At 46.8% G+C, this 20,569-nt stretch overlaps 1 protein-coding gene across 1 annotated transcript; it reads left to right on the plus strand.

Moving 5' to 3' along the window:
* The first annotated feature begins 923 nt into the window (after nucleotides 1-923).
* Nucleotides 924-1,871, plus strand: LOC120392658 (olfactory receptor 52B2-like). The gene has a single exon (XM_039517421.1). The coding sequence runs from the start codon at nucleotides 924-926 to the stop codon at nucleotides 1,869-1,871; it is 948 nt and encodes a 315-aa protein (XP_039373355.1).
* The last annotated feature ends 18,698 nt before the right edge of the window (nucleotides 1,872-20,569 follow it).

Consider the following 20,569-nt stretch of genomic DNA (forward strand, 5'->3'; position numbering starts at 1 on the left):
TCATTCTGTCTTGTCTGCATCAGAGTACTGCAGCACCTCCCAGAACATATCTTCCTTGCTCCATCTTGATAGCTTTCTTATCTGGTGGAGACCCTCGGCTGGAGTGGAGGGGGTGCCTCGTTTCAAGGACATATCTGGAAAAGCACAAGTAGCAATAAAGATAAGCATTATTTTTAAGTACACGTACAGCGCTAAAACACTACATTAAAACACACTGCTGATAACACACCAGTCACTTTCCTGTTGACCCTTGATAAGCACACATGCTGGTGAACACTGGAAGCATGGTGAGTGTTCCCAGAAGTAGGGCCCGTAGGGCATGGGAGAAAAGCAATTGGCCAATTACAGTGATAAAATCAAGAACAGTGTCTACACTGGCACTTTGTTGCATAAAAACATTGCAACTGTCGTTAAGGTGGATTTATTACGTCACTGAAACTGAGGAATTCCGTCATCGAAAGTGGCTTTATAATGTTTACACCTCCGCTATTTTGTCACCAAATGTTGCTTTTTGGTGAAAAAACATGGCAGTGTAGACAAGTCCTAGAGAACAATAAGGGATAACCAGTATACACTCGTCTTTCCTGCTGGTGCCTCCTAAGGTTTCCCACACCACGATGTGGAGGAACTATTGATGCAGGAAGCACCATAAAATATAGAATTGGCATTAGTAGGGTCAGTTGTTCATAATTCATTTACCTGAATAATGAAAATATCATTTTTCAGTGTGTGAGGAGCGGCCAATCTGCTTCACAGCCTCCACTTGTGCATGTAATGTCTCATATTAACATTGTCTCTTCATCCAGGTGTTTGTCCTGCGACCATCACCCAAGACTCTGGGCACATACAGAAAGTCAGGGGAACATACAGTATATGCCGGAAACACCGTTCTGCCTCAGTGTTGGACACCTTCTCCCTGCACCATGTCAGATTCCAACTCAACCGACTTCATTAACCCCTCCACCTTCATCCTGCTGGGCATTCCTGGCCTGGAGGCAGCCCATGTCTGGATCTCCATCCCCTTCTGCACCATGTACACCATAACCATCTTGGGGAACTTCACCATCCTGTTCATGGTAAAGACGGAGCCGAGCCTCCATGTGCCCATGTTCTATTTCCTCTGCATGCTGGCTGTCACTGACCTGGTCCTGTCTACATCCATCCTACCCAAAATGCTGAGCATCTTCTGGTTCTATTCCAGGGAGATCAATTTCAGTGCATGCCTCACCCAGATGTACTTCATTGTCAGCTTCTCTGTGATAGAGTCTGGGATCCTTGTTGCCATGGCTTTTGATCGCTACGTGGCCATCTGTGATCCCCTGAGACATTCCACCACCCTAAGAAATCCTGTGGTGGCCAAAATTGGCCTGGCCATGGTGCTGCGCGGCATCATGCTCATACTGCCCCATCCCTTCCTGGCAAGGAGGTGGCCATATTGCAGAACCAACATCATTCCCCATACGTACTGTGAGCACATAGCTGTGGTGAAGCTGGCCTGCGCTGACATCAGCATCAGTAGTTACTACAGCCTCTCTGTGGCATTCTTCGTGACCGCTCTGGATGTGTTTTTTATCACCCTGTCCTATACCCAGATCCTCAGGGCCATTTTCAGACTCCCAACAAAGGATGCTCGGCTCAAGACTTTTGGGACCTGCGGCTCCCACCTCTGTGTCATCTTAGCCTCTTACATCCCAGCTCTCTTCTCCTTCCTCACGCACCATTTTGGGCACAATGTGGCCCAGCATTTACACATTCTCATGGCCAACATGTACCTCCTGCTGCCCCCCATGCTAAACCCCATCATCTATGGGGCGAGGAACCAACAGATCCGGGTTAGGCTGCTCCAGCCCTTTACTCATAAATGGACCTAAAGTTTTCTCCTGGTTCTCTGGCTCTCAGACCGAGCTCTATGCAGACCTGTCTGGTGACATGGTGCTGGGCCCTCATCACTGACTAGCCAGTCAAGGAGACATTAAATCCTTTCCTGACCTTACTGTGCTGTGTCAGCCTGAGAAACTGGGCAATCTGCCTATGTACAACTGATAGGGTTGCCACCTTCCTAATTGCTGGTAACTGGAAGCCTGAGGCCCCACCTCTCTGCTCTGCCTCTTCCCCTCAAGGCCCTGCCCCTCACTCACTCCTCTCCTTCCCACCCTCTGTCACTCTCTGGATCGTCCCTGTGACACTCTGCACCCCAAAGCACCCATATTTACCATGGCGATGTAATTATGGTATGTCTTGTACAAAATATGCCCTATGAGGTATCATTCTTAAAGTCTTAATCTGCTAAACATTGATATCCCCTTGGATTGTATGCACTCTCATTGTATGTGAAGCTATGAAATCCTGCTATGTGTGAGTTACTAAAGTGTGATGTGAGGCTGGAAACACCCAAAACCAGCCTTTTAGGTATGTCAAAGGAGTAGCCAGATACTGTTAATTGCTGTTGTCAACACTCATCCAGGGAAGAAACCACTAGCTCAGAAACTCTGTATAAGAAAGCCTACTCGGAGGGAGTATGGAGACAATGGAGAATGTTTGTCCAATGGAGGCACACCACCCATGTCACATACATAGACTTTCCAGCAAGCTGGAAGAAACTATAAAGGATGGGGAGTGACATCATCTCTTGTCTTCATTCCCGCACAACTCAACACCTGCAAGAAGCTCTGTAAGACAAAAGACTTTGAATGGGGGATAGGGGAACCGAGACTGCAAAGCAGATGCAGCCTGTGCCTCAAGACTCTGTAAGCCTGCTTGTATCATCAGTCGGGGTGAGATATAGACAATTCTAATTCACAGCCCTCTGTGGAGAAAGAAGTGGTTCAGGACTATTTTAAAAAGCTAGAAGAGTACAAGTCCATGGGGCCGGATGTGCTGCATCCGAGGGTGCTAAAGGAGTTGGCGGATGTGATTGCACAGCCATTGGCCATTATCTTTGAAGACTCATGGCGATCGGGGGAGGTCTCGGATGACTGGAAAAAGGCTAATGTAGTGCCCATCTTTTAAAAAGGGAAGGAGGAGGATCTGGAGAACTACAGGCCAGTCAGCATCACCTCTGTCCCTGGAAAAATCATGGAGCTGATCCTCAAGGAATCGATTCTGTAGCACTTAGAGGAGAGGAAAGTGATCAGGAACAGTCAGCATGGATTCACCAAGGGCAAGTCATGCCTGACTAACCTAATTGTCTTCTATGAGGAGATAACTGGCTGTGGGGATGAGGGGAAAGCAGTGGATGTGTTATTCCTTGACTATAGCAAAGCTTTTGATTTGGTCTCCCACAGTGTTCTTTCCCATAAGTTAAAGGAATATGGGCTGGATGACTGGACTATAAGGTGGATAGAAAGCTGGCTAGATCATCAGGCTCAACAGGCAGTGATCAATGGCTCCATGTCTAGTTGGCAGCTGGTACCAAGCGGAGTGCCCTAAGGGTTGGTCCTGGGGCTGGTTTTGTTCAATATCTTCATTAATGACCTGGAGGATGGTGTGGACTGCACCCTCAGCAAGTTTCCAGATGACACTAAACTGGGAGGAGTGGTAGATATGCTGGAGGGTAGAGATAGGATAGGCTACAGGGGGACCTAGACAAATTAGAGGATTGGGCCAAAAGAAATCTGATGAGGTTCAACCAGGACAAGTGCAGAGTCCTGCACTTAGGTTGGAAGAATCCCATGCACTACTACAGACTAGGAACCGAATGGCTAGGCAGCAGTTCTGCAGAAAACGACCTAGGGGTTACAGTGGATGAGAAGCTGGATATGAGTCAACAGTGTGCCCTTGTTGCCAAGAAGGCTAACGGCATTTTGGGTTGTATACGGAGGGGCATTGCCAGCATATCGAGGGATGTGATCATTCCACTCTATTAGACATTGGTGAGGCCTCATCTGGAGTATTGTGTCCAGTTTTGGGCCCCACACTACAAGAAGGATATGGACAAATTGGAAAGAGTCCAGTGGAGGGCAACAAAAATTATTAGGAGACTGGAGCACATGAAAGTCTGAGGGAACTGGGATTGTTTAATGTGCAGAAGAGAAGGATGAGGGGGGATTTGATAGCTGCTTTCAACTACCTGAAAAGAGGTTCCAAAGAGGATGGATCTAGACTGTTCTCAGTGGTATCAGATGACAGAACAAGGAGTAATTACCTGAAGTTGCAGTGGGAGAGGTTTAGGTTGGATATTAGGAAAAACGTTTTCACTAGGAGGATGGTGAAACACTGGAATGCGTTATCTAGGGAGGTGGTGGAATCTCCTTCCTTAGAGGTTTTTAAGGTCAGGCTTGACAAAGCCATGGCTGGGATGATTTAGTTGGGGATTGATTCTGCTTTAAGCAGGGGGCTGGACTAGATGACCTCCTGAGGTCCCTTCCAACCTGATATTCTATTATTCTATCTAGTGTGTATAAATCTTAGAATGCAAGTTTGTTTGATTTCCAAAGTAACCTGCTTTGATCTGTTTCCTATCTCTTATAATTACATAACATCTATCCTTCTGTAGTTAATAAACCTGATTTATGTTTTATCTTAATCAGTGTGTTTTTGAGTGAGGTGTTTGGGAATATTAGCTCCGTTAGCAAAGGCTGGTGCAGATCTTCCCCTCATCGAGGGAGGAGCAGACTATTTAATGAATTTACGCTGTACAGATCTCTGTGCAGTGCAAGACGGTCTAGTTCTGGGTGTATGCTCCAGTAGGGGTGCAAGGCTGGGAGCTGGGAACTTCTCTGGTGCCTCCATTGTTGGTCCATGAGTGGATTAGGTAAAGCTCTCAGGTAACTCAATTGGGGGTGACACCACCTGCTGTTGTGTTGGGTGGTAACAGGGCCCAGGGGGGCTGGCTGGCTGTATGTCACCAGCAATGCAGGGGGAGAGGCCAACCCAGCTAAATGGTTTGGGGGAGAGCGGTTCCATCAGCTTCCTGGCTGTACCCCAAAACAACACCCTGGCACCCCCATATTCACCATTGTTATATAGTTGCCACAAATCTTGTAGAAACTTTGTCATGTGAGGTGTCAATGGAAAAGCTATGGTTTGATGATCCTATTTGTATGCATGTTTCATTTTTGCTTGAAGTTATGAATATTGACTATATATCTGTGTTTCAAATGTGTTTGCTTCTGTGGTAACGTCCACAAGGTAGTTTCCATCCAGTCGAGCCAGAACTTTGTGAATGGACTGTTCATGTTGATGTCCCATCAGAAAGCACAATGAGCCATGGAAGAAGCTTATCCCCACCTGATGGACTTTCCTGAGAACATTCAAACCAGGAGATGGGTAATGGCCCCTGCTCTGACTCATTGAAGCACGCAAGGGAATGTGACCAGCTCATGTGACACCAGACTCCAACTTGTGCCTGTACTTTCCCACTAACTGTGCTGGGGGCTTCGTTTGGGACAATGAAGTTCCCTGCACGTGGCAGAAGCTATAAAAGGGGGAAGTGACATCAGCCCTAGGCATCACTCCCCCCACAACTCAACACCTCAAAACACGGCTAGAGAGAAAAGATTTTGATTAGGGAGGTGGTCCCAGTCTGAAAAGGAGAATTCCCGGCCCATGTATGGAAGTTTGATGAACTATTTGTACCATCAGGGTGAGATATTGCTTGATTCAAACCCTGTCTAGTTTATAGAACTCAGATTGTGATTTCACTTTATTTCTTAGGTATTTTACTTTGATCTCTACACTTAGTTATAATCACTTAAAATCTATCCTTCTTTAGTTAATAAATCGATTTTATGTTTTTTACCTAAACCAGTGTGTTGTTTGAAATGCAAAAGGGAAATCTGCTCAGGAACAGGGGCTGGTGCATTGTACTCTCCACACTGAGGGAGGGACAGACTGGGTAATAAACTTACACTGGTCAGGCTTCTGGAGACTGAAGACTCCAGGAAGTACTATCATCGTAATACCACCGATCATCCGAGGGATAGACGATACTCCTATTGATATGCTAATTGGCAATGGTTCTCTCCATATAGCTCAGGCTGTTAAAGTGTCTGTCTGCAGCAAGAAGGAGCAGTCTGCTGGGACCTCAGATGGAAAGGGAAAAGTCCCAGGAACAGGTGAAGAAAAGAGAGTCTCCTTGATTCCCCTGCAGCAGTGGGAAGCTGCATGCTTCCAGGGGTGGCGGTGGTTGAAACCAGCTCCTGCCCTTCTGCTGAAGGCAGCGCTGCCTCCGGGAAAAAAATGTCCATGTTGCTGCTAAACAAGGGACAAACCCAATGCTAGGGAGTATAGGGAGATGAGGAGGTGGGTGTGGGTTCCTTTAACACTGCAGCAGGAGGTAACACCACCTCAGGAAGGGAGGGGTGTATGGATCCTGCCACTGAGACAACTGTCTAGGCTGTTAGCTGTGAGCCCTTCCTGGCTGACCAGGGGAGAGATCCCACTCTAGAGAGCATAGGGGTATGTGTCCTAGAGGGGGGCCCAGGGGAGAAACTGGGGGAGGAATAGTGGGGGGTACAGGAATGTCTCCTCACTGATCACATGGGGGAGGATGCCCAGGACAGAACTGAAGATTCAGCATTTGTGCTCCCAGGCACCCAACCTGTGGCTCAGGCTTCGAGATGGAACTGTGTAACTGACCTGCTGGAGGGGAGCAGTCACACAACTGACCTCTCGGGGATAGAGAGGGGGTGACGGAGGGTACCCCAATCCAGCTCCCGACTTCTCAGGACTTTGTTCCTGACGTGCTTGTGACAACTAACTCTGTCTCTTTAAAACAGGATGCAGGTCAAACTGAATCAATGGCTGTCTGTGGAAATGCTAATGACTCAACTGACAGAGGGGAGGAGGAAATTTTAGATTTTAAAGGATTCACAACAGAGTGATTTGTGGGTAAGATCTAACTTGTATATTGACCTGGGTCTGGGGCTTGGTCCTTTGGGATGGCTAGAACCCTTTTTCTTTTACTGGGGTGTTGGTTTTCATAACCATTCACCCCCATAAGGAGTGGCGCTGGTGGTGATACAAGGGAACTGGAGTATCTGAGGGAATTGCTTGTATAACTTCTGGTTAGCCAGTGGGGTAAAACCAAAGTCCTCTCTCTTTGGCTGGATTGGTGCCTTAAATGTAAAGAACCCCCAGCCTTGGGCTTTGACTTCCCTGCTCTAAGCAATTTGTCCTCAATTGATACTCTCAGTAGTGTCCCGCCAAAGGCCGCCTCGTTACAAGGGGATACTGAGGGGAAAGGAAAGCCAGTAACTAAACACATGTTAAGGTTCAGGGAGGAGTTGAAAGACACAATGGGTATTGAACAAATCACAGTGTCCAAGCAGAAGGTGTGGTATAATAAAAATACTTGGAAACACCTACCTGTGATAAAAGATTTGGTGTTATTGTTAAATCTCATGATGCAATGTCTGTTGCTAATGGGAAATCTTATAACAAAGAATTTGGTACTGATGGCAAATCCTATGAAAAGGTGTCACATGCATGATTTTTGGGGAAAGCTTTTGGACATGCTACAAATAGTAAACAAGAAGCCGTATGCAGATACCGCTTCTCAGCTATCACCTGTAAACAGGCTCAAAGCTCATCACAGCAGGGAAACCATAATAAATCTGGTCTTCTGTGTGGAAGGGGAAACTGAGGCACACCACTGCATGGCATTGATGAATATCTGTATTGAGTTATCACCAGTTAGAAAAGCACAATGGTTTTACAATGCTGCACAGATACAAAGAGAGGTTTTCTAGTGACGCAGAGAAGGCACACAGAACTTTTTAAAAACACATGTGGAGAACACTACAATGTTTGCAACACTTAGGTGTTGAATATTCCAAACCTTGAGAAGGCCTTGTGCACACTCCCTCCAAATTAGTCAATGACAAACACTCCTGCAGTAAACTAAGTGGGGAGGTGTGACATTCTGTGCCCCAAAACAACTCCCTGGCACTCCCATATTTACCATGATGATATGATATGTAAGGTATCAATGAAAAAGTTATGGTCTGCTGAATATGATTACCCTATTTGTATGCATGTATCATTTTTGTACCTAAAGTTCTGAAAGTGTGCGAGGGCATGTGACCAGCTCATGTGACACTGGATTCCATTTGTGCCTGTACCTTTCCACTAACTGCTCTGGGGGCTTTTGCTTAGAAAAACGAAATTCCCTCCACATGGAAGAAGCCATAAAAGGTGGAAGTAACAAAATCACTTGGTCTCACTCCCCTCCACAACTCAACACCTGGAAAAACCTTAGGAACAAGGGCCAAACTGGTGATTTGGTCCCAGACTGAAGAGATTTCTAGCCTGTGTATGGAAGGCAGTTGGACTGTTTGTACCATCAGGGTGACACACTGTATGGTTCAAATCCTGTCTAGTTTCTAGAACTCAGATTGTCATTTTGCTTTATTTCTTAGGTAATCTACTTTTATATGTACACTTATTACTTATAATCACTTAAAATCTGTCCTTCTGTAGCTAATAAATCGGATTTATGTTTTTTACCTCATACAGTGTGTTCTTTCAAATGCAAAAGGGAAACCTGCCCGGAGACAGGAGCTGGTCCATTGTCCTCTACACACTGAGGGAGGGGAGGACTGGGTAAAAACTTACACTCACCAAGCTTCTGACTAAGGTAAGACAGTGCAGCTCTGGGGTCCTAGGCTGAGGAGCTGGGGTGGGGGGGAATTGCCTGGAGCCTCTCTATTGTTGGTGCATAAGTGCCTAGTGAAAACATTCATGTAACTGCAGCTGGGTGCGTCCCTGGCTGTGTCTGGCTGTGGAAATGCAAAACCTGGAGAGGATTGCAGCTTGTCACAGCCTCACAGTGTGAGCGGGAGCCCAGGTTGGTTTGCCAGAGGGCTCAGTGGTATCCCCATTCCAGGTTGCATCCTGAGATGTCTGTCACATCCACCTAAGGAACAAGCCCTGCTATACCATGAATCCATTTCCTTCTTGTCATGACCTCAGTTACTAATGGAGAGACCGTGGATACGGCAGGGAAATCAGGACTCCTCGGTTCTGTCTGTCATTTTCTGTGTGACCTTCACCGAGTCACATCTTCCTTTGCCTCATTTTACCTATCAGTATAATGGGTATATTTTCATAGTCACTTTCCTTTGCTAGCTGTTTTGAAGATCCTTCAATGAAAGTTGCTAAGCAGTATGATGATAGTTACTGGTGAGAATTACTGATCTCCCCATGTGCCTGCAGAAAGTGTTCGTGTCTCCTCTCAGTCACCTTTCCCCAGATCTCTCTGGCTACTATCTACCCATTAATACTGGGCCTTTACAGGGTATCAGACCCTATGGAGAGCTGGGCATTATCCTTAGTTTTCTTACTAAGCAACTACTTTTAAAAAATACACAAATACACAGAGCAGCCAATTCCTCTCTGACTCAGCGGAGAGCCCAAGGGTTCTCATCTCCCTTTGGGAAAGTCCCTTAATTACTGTTTACTTCTGAAGCTGGATAAATAGCACAGAAGCGCAGACAAGGAAAGAGAGACATTGGCTAGAGTGTCTCCGGTCTCCAGCCAGTTTCTATTCAGATGCTGCTTCTCCCCTAGAGGCAGAGCAAACCCCCCTGGGATTGCTCACAGCTATATTATAAACGGTGCACACCCCTGTGTCAGCTCTCGGCGTGGGATGCTGCTGCAGATGCTGGGGTGAGAGAGGTGTGGGAAACGGCTGCCTGCGAGGGATTCCCAGGGAAGACACATCCATCTCAGAATTCAGAGGTACCAGCTCTTGCTTAGGAGCTCACCTGCTTGACAAACCCAGTGCAATGTGGGCGTGATGGGATGGAGAATAGGTCTGTGATGCCTGAAACTTTCAAAAAACAATTCAGCCGGATGCAGACACCCAGTGTTGGTAATTTCAGTCCATGGCTGTGTCTGACTGTGGAAGTGCAAAACCTGGAAAGGATTGTAGCTTGTCACAGCCTCACAGTGTGAGAGGGAGCCCAGGTTGGTGTGCCAGAGGGCTCAGCAGTACCCCAGTTCCAGGTTGCATCCTGAGCAAGTCTGTCACATCCACCTAAGGAACAAGCCCTGCTACACCATGAATCCATTTCCTTCTTGTCATACCCTCAGTTACTAACGGAGAGACCGTGGTTACAGCAGGGACGTTAGGGCTCCTGGGTTCTGTCTGTCATTCTCTGTGTTACCTTCACCAAGTCACGTCTCCCTTTCCCTCAGTTTACCTATCAGTATAATGATGATATGTTCATAGTGACTTTCCTTTGTTAGGTGTTTTGAAGATCCTTCAATGAAACCTCCTGCACAGTATGATGATAGTTACTGATGAGAATTACTGATCTCTGATCCCTTAGTGATAGCCCCGTGTGCCTGCAGAAAGTGTTCGTGTCTCCCCTCAGTCACCTTTCTCCAGATCTCTCTGTCTTCTATCTACCCATTAATACTAGGCCTTAACAGGGTATCAGACTTTTATGCCTCGTTTTCTTACTAATCAACTACTTTTTAAAAATACACAAATACACAGAGCAGCCAATTCCTCTCTGACTCAGCAGAGAGCCCGAGGGTTCTCATCTCCCTTTGGGAAAGTCTCTTAATTACAGTTTACTCCAAAAGCTGGATAAATAGCACAGAAGTGCAGATAAAGAAAGAGAGACATTGGCTAGAGTATCTCCAGTCTCCAGCCTGTTTCTATTCAGATGCTGCTTCTCCCCTAGAGGCAGAGCAAACCCCCCTGGGATTGCTCACAGCTATATTATAAACGGTGCACCCCACTGTGTTGGCTTTCGGTGTGGGATGCTGCTGCAGATGCTGGGGGGAGAGAGGGGTGGGAAACGGCTGCCTGCGGGGGATCCCCAGGGAAGACGCATCTGTCTCAGGATTCACAGGTACCCGTCTGTCATAAACATACAGCTAAGGGCAGTATAAAATCCCTCTTTACCCTGTAAAGGGTTAATTCCTCTTTTGCCTGTAAAGGGTTAAGAAGCTCAGATAACCTGAGTGGCACCTGACCAAAAGGACCAATAGGGGGAGAAGTTTTTCTGTCTGTGTCTCTGGGAGCCAGCCAGGAAACAGGGCAGGGGGAAAAAAGCATCTAGTCTTGCAGAAGTAGTAAGTAATAGCAGAAAAGACATGCATTAGATTACCTTTTTTTTTTAGCTTGTGAATTTTCCCTGTTTTTGTAAGTTTAAGGTTTTGCCTAGAGGGGAAATCCTCTGTGTTCTTGAGTCTTTTGTTATTCTGTAAAGTTCTTACCATCCTGATTTTACCAAGGTGATTCTTTTAACTTTTCTTTCATTAAAATTCTTCTTTTAAGAACCTGATTGATTTTTCATTGTTCTTAAGATCCAAGGGCTTGGGTCTGTGTTCACCTGTACCAATTGGTGAGGATATTATTCTCAAATCTCCCCAGGAAAGGGGGTGTAGAGGTTTGGGGGGATATTTGGGGAAGGTAGGGCTCCAAGTGGCCCTCCCTGAATGTTTGTTTAAATCACTTGGTGGTGGCAGCGATACTAAGGCTAGAATGGAATTTGTGTCTTGGGGAAGTTTTTAACCTAAGCTGGTAAAAATAAGCTTAGGGGGTCTTTCATGTGGGTCCCCACATCTGTACCCCGGAGTTCAGAGTGGGGAAGGAACCCTGACACCATCTCTTGCTGAGGTGCTCACCTGCTCGACAAACCCAGTGCAATGTGGGCGTGATGGGATGGAGAATAGGTCTGTGGTCCTTTCGTCTCTGCAGAGCCATTAAACATGCTGGGGCGCTTGCCACAGCGGATGTGTTTCCTCCAATAGCACTGGCCAAAATGTCCCATTTTGTGCTGCCCCTGGCTGATGGCCTCCAGCTCCGAGGTGGCTGCATTTCAGTGGCACAGGGAAGGGGGACACTAAGGAAGGAAACTGGAATCATGCTTGCTGGAAGTTCACCCCAATAAATATTGAATTGTTTGCACCTTCAGACTTCGGGTACTGTTGCTCTCTGTTCACGTGAGAAGGGCCAGGGAAAGGGAGGGTGAAGGGATAAGCTATCCAACAACAGTCCAAATGGTTAAAGTTTGGTAGACTTATAACCAACTGAAAATGAGGTCTCCTAATTGAAGGTGTCAGACAGCCTTAACTAACCATGGTGCCACCAGCATCACCTGCAATGGCCAATCCACTTGTGAATCCCATTCAGCTATGCTCTTTGCTCCAATAATGCGGCAAGGAGTTCCACTGGCCACATATGGATAATGTAAACAATTTTCTTTTCTCAGTGTTATATGTTCAGACTTTCAATGTAATTGAATGTTTCCTTGTCCGTGTTTTATGAGCCAGAGTAAATATAAATGTCTGATCTACTTTCTTTATCGATAGATTCATAGGGTTTAAGATCAGAAGGGACAATTAGATCATCCTGGCTGACCTTCTGTATAACACAAGCCATTAAATTTAGGGTTAGGGTTACCCCTGTATTAAGCTCCAAAACTTGTGTTTAACTAAGACCTGGTCTACACTAGGATTTTACATTGTAGAATCATAGAGACACATGGTGAGAAGGGACCTGCAAGGGTCAGCTAGTCAAACCCCTGCCAAGATGCAGGGTTTGTTGTGTCTAAACTATCCAGAACAGATGACTCCAGCCTCCTTTGGAAAACCTCCAGTGAAGGCGCTTCCACAACCTGCCTAGGCACCTGTTCCATTGTCCTCCTGTTCTTAAAGTTAGGGAGTTTTTTCTGCGATTTAATCTAAATCTGTAATGAGTATGAGTATCAGAACAAATTTTCTCCATCTTTTTTATGGCAGCCTTTCAAATACTTCAGATCCACTATCATGTCCCTCCTTATTCTCCTCTTTTCCAAACTAAATATACCCAGTTCCTTCTGCCTTTGCTCCTATGGTTTGCATTCCATCCCTTGGATCATCTTTGTCGCTCAACTCTGGATCCTTTCCAGTTTCTCTACATCCTTTCTAGACAGAGGTGACCAAAATTGCGCACAGCACTCCAACTGAGACCTAACCAGTGCCGAGTAGAGAGAGTGCTGAGTACCATGACTTGCACGCTATGCCTCTGTTAATGCAACCCAAAATTACATTTGTTTTTTTTGCAACAGCGAAATAATCCACACCCCTGACAGCTGTCGCTATATCTACCTAACCCCAATGTAAACAGCATGAGGTCACCAGAACAATTCTTCTATCGACCTCGCTACCATCTCTCAGGGAGGTGAATTACCTACACTATCGGGACAACCTCTGCCATCGCTGTGAATAGTGTCTACATGTAAGTGATTTGCAGCGCTGCTGTAATGTTTTAAGTGTAGACAAGCCCTCAAGTAGATCTTCCACAAAAGCATCCAGTCTGGATCTGAAGACATGGGGAGTTGGAGAATCCACCACTTCCCTTTGTAGTTTGTCCCAACAGTTAATCACCTTGATTGTTAATCATCTGGCCCTTATTTCTAATCAGAATTTTCTGGTTTCAGCTTCCAGCCATTCGGTCTTCCTCTGCCTTTCTAAGCTAGATTACAGAGCCCATTAGCACCCATGGTTTTCTGCCCATGGAAGTCTGTGCTTGATTGTCTTTTTGATGAGATACATAGATGAAGCTCTTTAAACCTCTCTCTCTCTCTGTAAGGCATTTTCTCCAATAATTTTTATGGTTTTTTTCTCACACCTTCTCCAATTTCTGCACCCTCTCCAGTTTTTCAACATCCTTTTTGAAATGTGGACCCCAGAACTTACACAGTTGGTTTTATCAACATCATGTTCAAAGATAAAATCCTTCCCTGCTCCAACTCACCACTCCCCTGATTATGCATCCAAGGAGCATTAGCAATTTTGGCCACAGCATCACACTGGGCGCTTATGATGAGTTGGTTGTCCACAATGACCCCTAAACCCTTTTTAGGGTCCCTGCGTCCCATAATACAGAGCCCTAGTCTGGGGGTCGGGCCTGCATTGCCTGTTCCGACAGGACCACATTCCATTTGACTGTATTAAAACATTTTGTTTGCATGGGCCCAGCTCAACAAATGCTCCATATCAACCGTTATGCCTGCCCAGGCCGACTAATGGTAACGACTCTGCCAAGGTTTGTGACGTCCGCAAATTTTACTTGCAATGATTTTCTATTTGCTTCCAGATCACTGATGAAAAAATTGAATATCATCTGGCCTAGAACTGATCCCTGCAGAACCCCACTAGAAACACCCCCATTCGCTAACAATGGCCCATTGACAACAGCTTTCTGAGATCTGTCAGATAGCCAGCTTTTAGTCCATTTAACATGTGCTCTACTGATATTGTATAGTGTTCATTTTTTTTACTGAATGTTTTCCCCTGCTAAATCAAATGCCTCAGAAAAATCTAAGTCTGTTGCATCTGCTTGGTTCCCTAGATCAACCAAATGTGTACTCTCATGAAAGTATGAAATTGGATTTATATGACAAGACGTGTTTTCCATAAACCATGCTGTTGACTGGCATTAATTATACTCCTAGACTTTTTTTTAACTAATCCCATATCAGCTTTTCCATTGTTTCTTAATCTTGTCAAATCTTTTTTTAAAAACTTTCCCTTTATTTTTTTAATACTTTACGTTTAACGCAGAACTTTCTTGTTTTTTCCTTTGCAAGGGGTGGGGGGCTCTGCTGCTGCCTGATTGCCTACTTCTGCTTTCGAATGAGATGTGTGGTTGATCGGTCAGTTCGTAACTCTGGTGTTTGTAACTCTACTGTTCTACTGGTTCTATTGTAGATGTTGACCATTTGCCTCCCTTGCCTTCTGGTACTCATGCCTCAGCTCCTTCATTTTCCTCTGCACTGCAGCATGTCCCAATCATAGCACTTTTCCCACAAGCTGCAAGAAATCTGCCCATAGGTATTGAAATTCCTACAGCTGGAGCATAGCTGGGACTCCTCAGCCTCCTCTCCCCAAATACTGAGCAGTTCCACACTGGTCCAAGCGGGAGACCATTTGCTGCATGGAGCTGCCATGGCCACCTGGGAAGATGTGATGTGAACACTCCCCGACGAGCAAACAGGAAGGGGAATTTCAAAATTCCTGGGCCTTTAAAGGGGGAGGAGTGGAAAATATTTACCTGGATGCAGGGCAGAAGACTTGAAAGTCCTGACCAGAGTGGTTAGGATGGGTATTGTGGGATGCCTTCCAGAGGTCAATTACACTGATGAAATCAATCACAGGATCTACACTGGCACTTTGGAGACAAAATTTTTCCGTAAAAAGCCTTACAAGTCTCGTCAAAGTGCCTTTATTACATCACTGAACCCGAGGAGTTCTGTCGTCAAAAGTGGCTTTGTAGTGTTTACACCTCCACTATTTCTTCACCAAATGCTGCTTTTTGGCAAAAAATGTGGCACTGTAGACAAGACCTAAGGAACAAAGAGGGATAACCAATATTCTCTCGTGTTTCCTTCTGACACCTATTAAGGATTCCCACACTCTGATGTGTAGCAATTATTGATGAAGGAAGCACCATAAAATATGAAATTACATTAGTAGGGTCAGTTGTTCATAATTCATTCATCTGAATAATGAAAATGTCATTTTTCAGTGTGTGAAGACTGACCAATCTGCTTCATCCATCAGAACAGCCTCCACTTGTGCATGTAGTGTCTCATATTAACATTGTCTCTCCATCCAGGTGTTTGTCCTGCGACCATCACCCTAGATCCTGGACACATACAGGAAGTCAGGGGAACGTACGGTACATGCAGGAGACACTGTTCTGCCTCAGTGTTGGACACCCTCTCTCCTTCACCATGTCAGACTCCAACTCAACCGACTTCACCAACCCCTCCACTTTCATCCTGCTGGGCATTCCTGGCCTAGAGGAAGCCCATGTCTGGATCTCCATCCCCTTCTGTGCAATCTATGCCATAGCGCTCTTGGGAAACTTCATGTGCCCATGTACTATTTCCTCTGCATGCTGGCCATCACCGACCTAGTCCTGTCTACGTCCATCCTACCCAAAATGCTGAGCATTTTCTGGTTCAATTCCAGGGAGATCAATTTCACTGCATGCCTCACTCAGCTGTACTTCAGTCTCAGCTTCCCTACGATGGAGTCTGGGATCCTCGTGGCCATGGCTTTTGATTGCTACGTGGCCATCTGCGATCCTCTGAGACATTCCACCATCCTGACAAACCCAATGTTGGCCAAAATTGGCCTGGCTCTGGTGCTGCGCAGTGCCATACTCATACTGCCCTATCCCTTCCTGGCGAGGAGTTGGCCATATTGTAGAACGAACATCATTCCCCACACGTATTGTGAGCACATAGCTGTGGTGAAGCTGGCCTGTGCCGACATCAGCGTCAGTAGTTACTACGGCCTCTCTGTGGCATTCTTGGTGATCGGTATGGATGTGTCTTTTATCGCCATGTCCTATACCCAGATCCTCAGGGCCATCTTCAAACTCCCAACAAAGGACGCCCGGCTCAAGACTTTTGGGACCTGCGGCTCCCACCTCTGTGTCATCTTAGCCTCTTACATCCCAGCTCTCTTCTCCTTCCTCACACACCGTGTTGGGCACAATGTGGCCCTGCATTTCCACGTTCTCATGGCCAACATGTACCTCCTGCTGCCCCCCATGCTAAACCCCATAATCTATGGGGCGAGGAACCAACAGACCCGGGATAGGCTGCTCCAGCCCTTTACTCATAAATGGACCTAAAGTTTTCTCCTGGTTCTCTGGATCTCAGACTAAGCTCTATGCAGAGCTGTCTGGTGACATGGTGCTGGGCCCTCTTCCCTGAATCACTGACTAGCCAGTCAAGGAGACCTTAAATCCTTTCCTCACCTTACTGTGCTGTGTCAGCCTGACAAACTAGCGATTCTGCCTATGTACAACTGATAGGGTTGCCCCCTTCCTAATTGCTGGTAACTGGAAGCCTGAGGCCCCACCTCTCTGCCCTGCCTCTTCCCCCAGGTTCCGCCCCTGCTCTGCCTCTTCCCCTCAAGGCCCCGCCCCTCACTCGCTCTTCTTCTTCCCACCCCCTGTCACTCTCTGGATCATCCCTGTGACACTCTGCACCCCAAGGCACCCCATATTTACCATGGCGATGTAATTATGGTATGTCTTGTACAAAATATGCCCTATGAGGTATCATTCTTAAAGTCTTAATCTGCTAAACATTGATATCACCTCAGATTGTGTGCACTCTCATTGTATGTGAAGCTATGAAGTCCTGCTATGTGTGACTTACTAAAGTGTGATGCGAGGCTGGAAACATCCAAAACCAGCCTTTTAAGTATGTCAAAGGAGTAGCCAGACAGTGTTAATTGCTGTCTTGACCTCCCATCCAGGGAAGAAACCACTAGCACAGGATATGAAAGCCTCCTCGGAGGGCACACCCCCCATGTCACATACATCAACTTTCCAGGAAGCTGGAAGAAACTATAAAGGATGGGGAGTGACATCATCACTTGGTTTCAGTCCCCCACAACCCAACACCTGCAAGAAGCTCTGAAAGGCAAAGGACTTTGAATGGGGGACAGGAGCCCAGGCTGCAAAGCAGATACAGCCTGTGCCTTAGTTGGGTGTGTGGCACCACCTGCTGTTGTGTTGGGTGATAACTGGTCCTGGAGGGGCTGGCTGTGGGTCACCACCAGAGCAGGTGGAGAGGCCAACCCAGCTGAATGGCTTGGAGGCACAGCAGTTCCAACAGCTTCCAGGCTTCTCCCTGGGGGTACATCCCGTCACAATCTCCACTTTCTATCCAGCCCCCACAGCTGGGTTCCCTCTTTTCCCGGGCTGGGACGGGAGCTGCTTCAGCCTGACAAGGAGCCTGCCTGTGGGTAGGAGATAGGCCTGGTTAATGACTCAATGTCTCCCTCTGCCCTGCAGTAACTGGACATCATTATACATAGCGATATGAATAGAATTCTTAAGTCAGTTTCATGGTAGAGATGGTGAGCTTTAGAGTTGCAAATAGTTCTTTCAGAATTAATCCTTAGGTTGCAGTCCAATGTCCAGTATCAGGGTGATCCAGAATGGAACTGGAGACCTGAGTCTTGTGACTTGAGCTTCCCCTGATGAAGCTTAAGCAGATTTGAGATGACAGGATCATGACCCAAGTGTTCTTTCATAGGCCACTGGCAGGCTACTATAATGAAGAATAGTTGCTTTGAAGTAGAATTACCTATTTCCTATGTATACACAGGTAACTCTTCCATCCATCAGCATAAGATAATTATCCATAAAGCGGTTCATAGGTTATTTACTACAAACGTCAGAGAGAGTACAGACAATGAAGTTATTACACCCAAGTTTAATTTAAAATATTAATATTTTCTTTTGATCTTTGAATCAACCGACATACCAACAGACAGGAACCATCTGTTTACATGGTTAACATGTAACAGGATATAAGTAAACACATACAATTAGCATTACCTCTAATTCTCTAACAAACAGGTTTGCATTTCAAAGCTCTATTCCACTTCCCATTTATATTACTATTTATAGAGTATGGCCCTAACTACCATTTATAAACTTCTCTAATACGTCTGTAAAGGTTGAATTTGGGTCAATTAGCCTTCTAGTTGCATAACCCTTTCTGACCATCTGTCACACCTATTAACTCACGTTTGATTGTATGAACGATCTGTATTCTCATATTTTTGGGCTTTCACTGTACTCTTCGCTCACGCTCCTTGTGCTCAGAGGCAGGAGGCTAGGGCAGAGGTATCTATCTATAGATAGGTTGGTCATTTAAGACTATCAGCCCTAACAAGTTCTCGCCCGGATAGAAGGAAGGAGTAACTGCATTCTAGATAAAACCAGTTTTCTCCAGCTTCTCTGCTGAGGGCTGGGCTGGGAAGGAATGGAACCTACCCAGAAGAGGGAACAGAGGGAGGAGTGGTTGGTCCAGCCCTTTAAAAACACAGAGACTAGGTGAGTCAGGAGAAGCTGGGGCAGGAGAGAGGCACAAGGACGGCAGACGGGACTCTTTGGTTTCAGCGCTATGGCTGCAGCTGAGAGAAACACTCCAGATGGAGAGAAGCCAGGAGTTGCAGGAGGTGGCTCCTGGATACCTTAGAGAGATCTGACCAAATCTCAAAGAACACTCCAGGGCAGTGAGGCCACTGAAGCAGGGAATGGTGGGCAGCTGTTCTGTGTGGTGTTTAACGGGAACTGGGTATCTCTTGTGCTCTCTAAAGTAGAGGAATTGTTTTACAACCCCTTTTGCAAGGCCGGGGCTGTTTGCTTTAATGATCCTATGCCCAGAAAGAGAGAAACTGGGAACAGAGTGTGCCCAAGGAGGAGCTCTCGTAGGGTGTGTTGAAGCAATGGGAGAGCCTGGGGGATCCCAGCCAAAACTAGTCTCAGGGCCCTGGCGCTTGGCCTGCAGGTCTCTGCTCCCAGACGGAGGTGCTAGAATGGAAGCTGCACCCCGAGAGTGGGCCTAGAAAACCAGCCCTGGACTAGGGCCTGAACCCTGCCCCAACTCAAAAACACCTGGGTCCAGTGTGTGAGACCCAAACACAGCTGCCTGGCAGGTGTCCGGGTGCGGGAGCTTGAGTGGGGCTGTGACAGAAAACCTGGAGCTGGTGCACGGATGCTAGGGGACTGGGAGTGGACCGGGAGTGGAGCTGGACGATCCCAAACCTGCAGGGAGGTATCCACAAGATCTTCTCTTCACCATAATGTGGCCCACTCTCCTCTGCCCTCAGTGTTTCCCAGGGTGCTTCAATTCCCAGACTGATCCAGCCAGAATCCCTGAAGGAAACGTTTCCTGAATCAGGCAGTGCTGGTTTGGGGTCAGGGAGAGGATTTGTCTCTCCCTTGGAAAGTGCTTCCCAGAATGGAAAATGCAGGGAGTCCCTGTTCTACTGGATATCGTCCCATCTCTCTCTCTCACTCTCTCCATCCATTTTGGTTCCTTTTCTCTCCTTTCCTTTCTAACTCCCCACACACACACACGCCTCCCTCTCTCTGCCACTTCTAGTGTGCATCCCACCCTGGCTGCCAGTTACAAACAATCAAGGGTCTGTAATTCCGTCCACTTCAGTGGCTAGTGCAGGTGTAGCACTGTGAACCGCTGCAGCTGAGCGCTGATCTGGCTGGGCAAGAAGCCGGGTGCATTAGTCTGGTTATTAATCCAGGTAAAACTAAGTCCCTGGCCATTACCATCAAGCAGCCTGCAACTGCAAAGCAACCAGCTCAGTATTAACCTGTCTAGAGGGATTGCTGGGCAGTTGGTAGCTACATAGACAGGGCTGGAGGCTGCTTGAAAGATGTGGGTGCTCCGTTCATACAGTGAAGCCCTTGGGGGGATGTCATGGCCACAGGCTGCTACAAAGCTTCAGCTCTATAGAACAATGGGTCCCCCAGCTCCAGTGGAGGGAAGCAAAATGTGGGGGACTGAGGAAGGCTGAGGAACTCTGGGCCGATGTTTTCAATGCTCGTGGTCTCCAGCAGCTTCTCCATATCAAAATCATCAGCACAAGATCAGGAGTGAGGATATAGTCAACCCACAACTGCCCCCATCAGCACTGTGTCAGTTTTGGCAGCTTTCTTGTTGGGAACACATTGCTAGAGTGAAAGAGCAGCGAGTTCTGAAGTGAGCATGCCAAGGAATTCCACGATATGGCCTGTGATCACCTGGGTGCCAAAAGCTTTGGTGGCACAACAGACCAGCCGCTGCACGAA

The sequence above is a fragment of the Mauremys reevesii genome, unplaced genomic scaffold (genome assembly GCF_016161935.1).
Source record: "Mauremys reevesii isolate NIE-2019 unplaced genomic scaffold, ASM1616193v1 Contig108, whole genome shotgun sequence".
NCBI lineage: Eukaryota > Metazoa > Chordata > Testudines > Geoemydidae > Mauremys > Mauremys reevesii.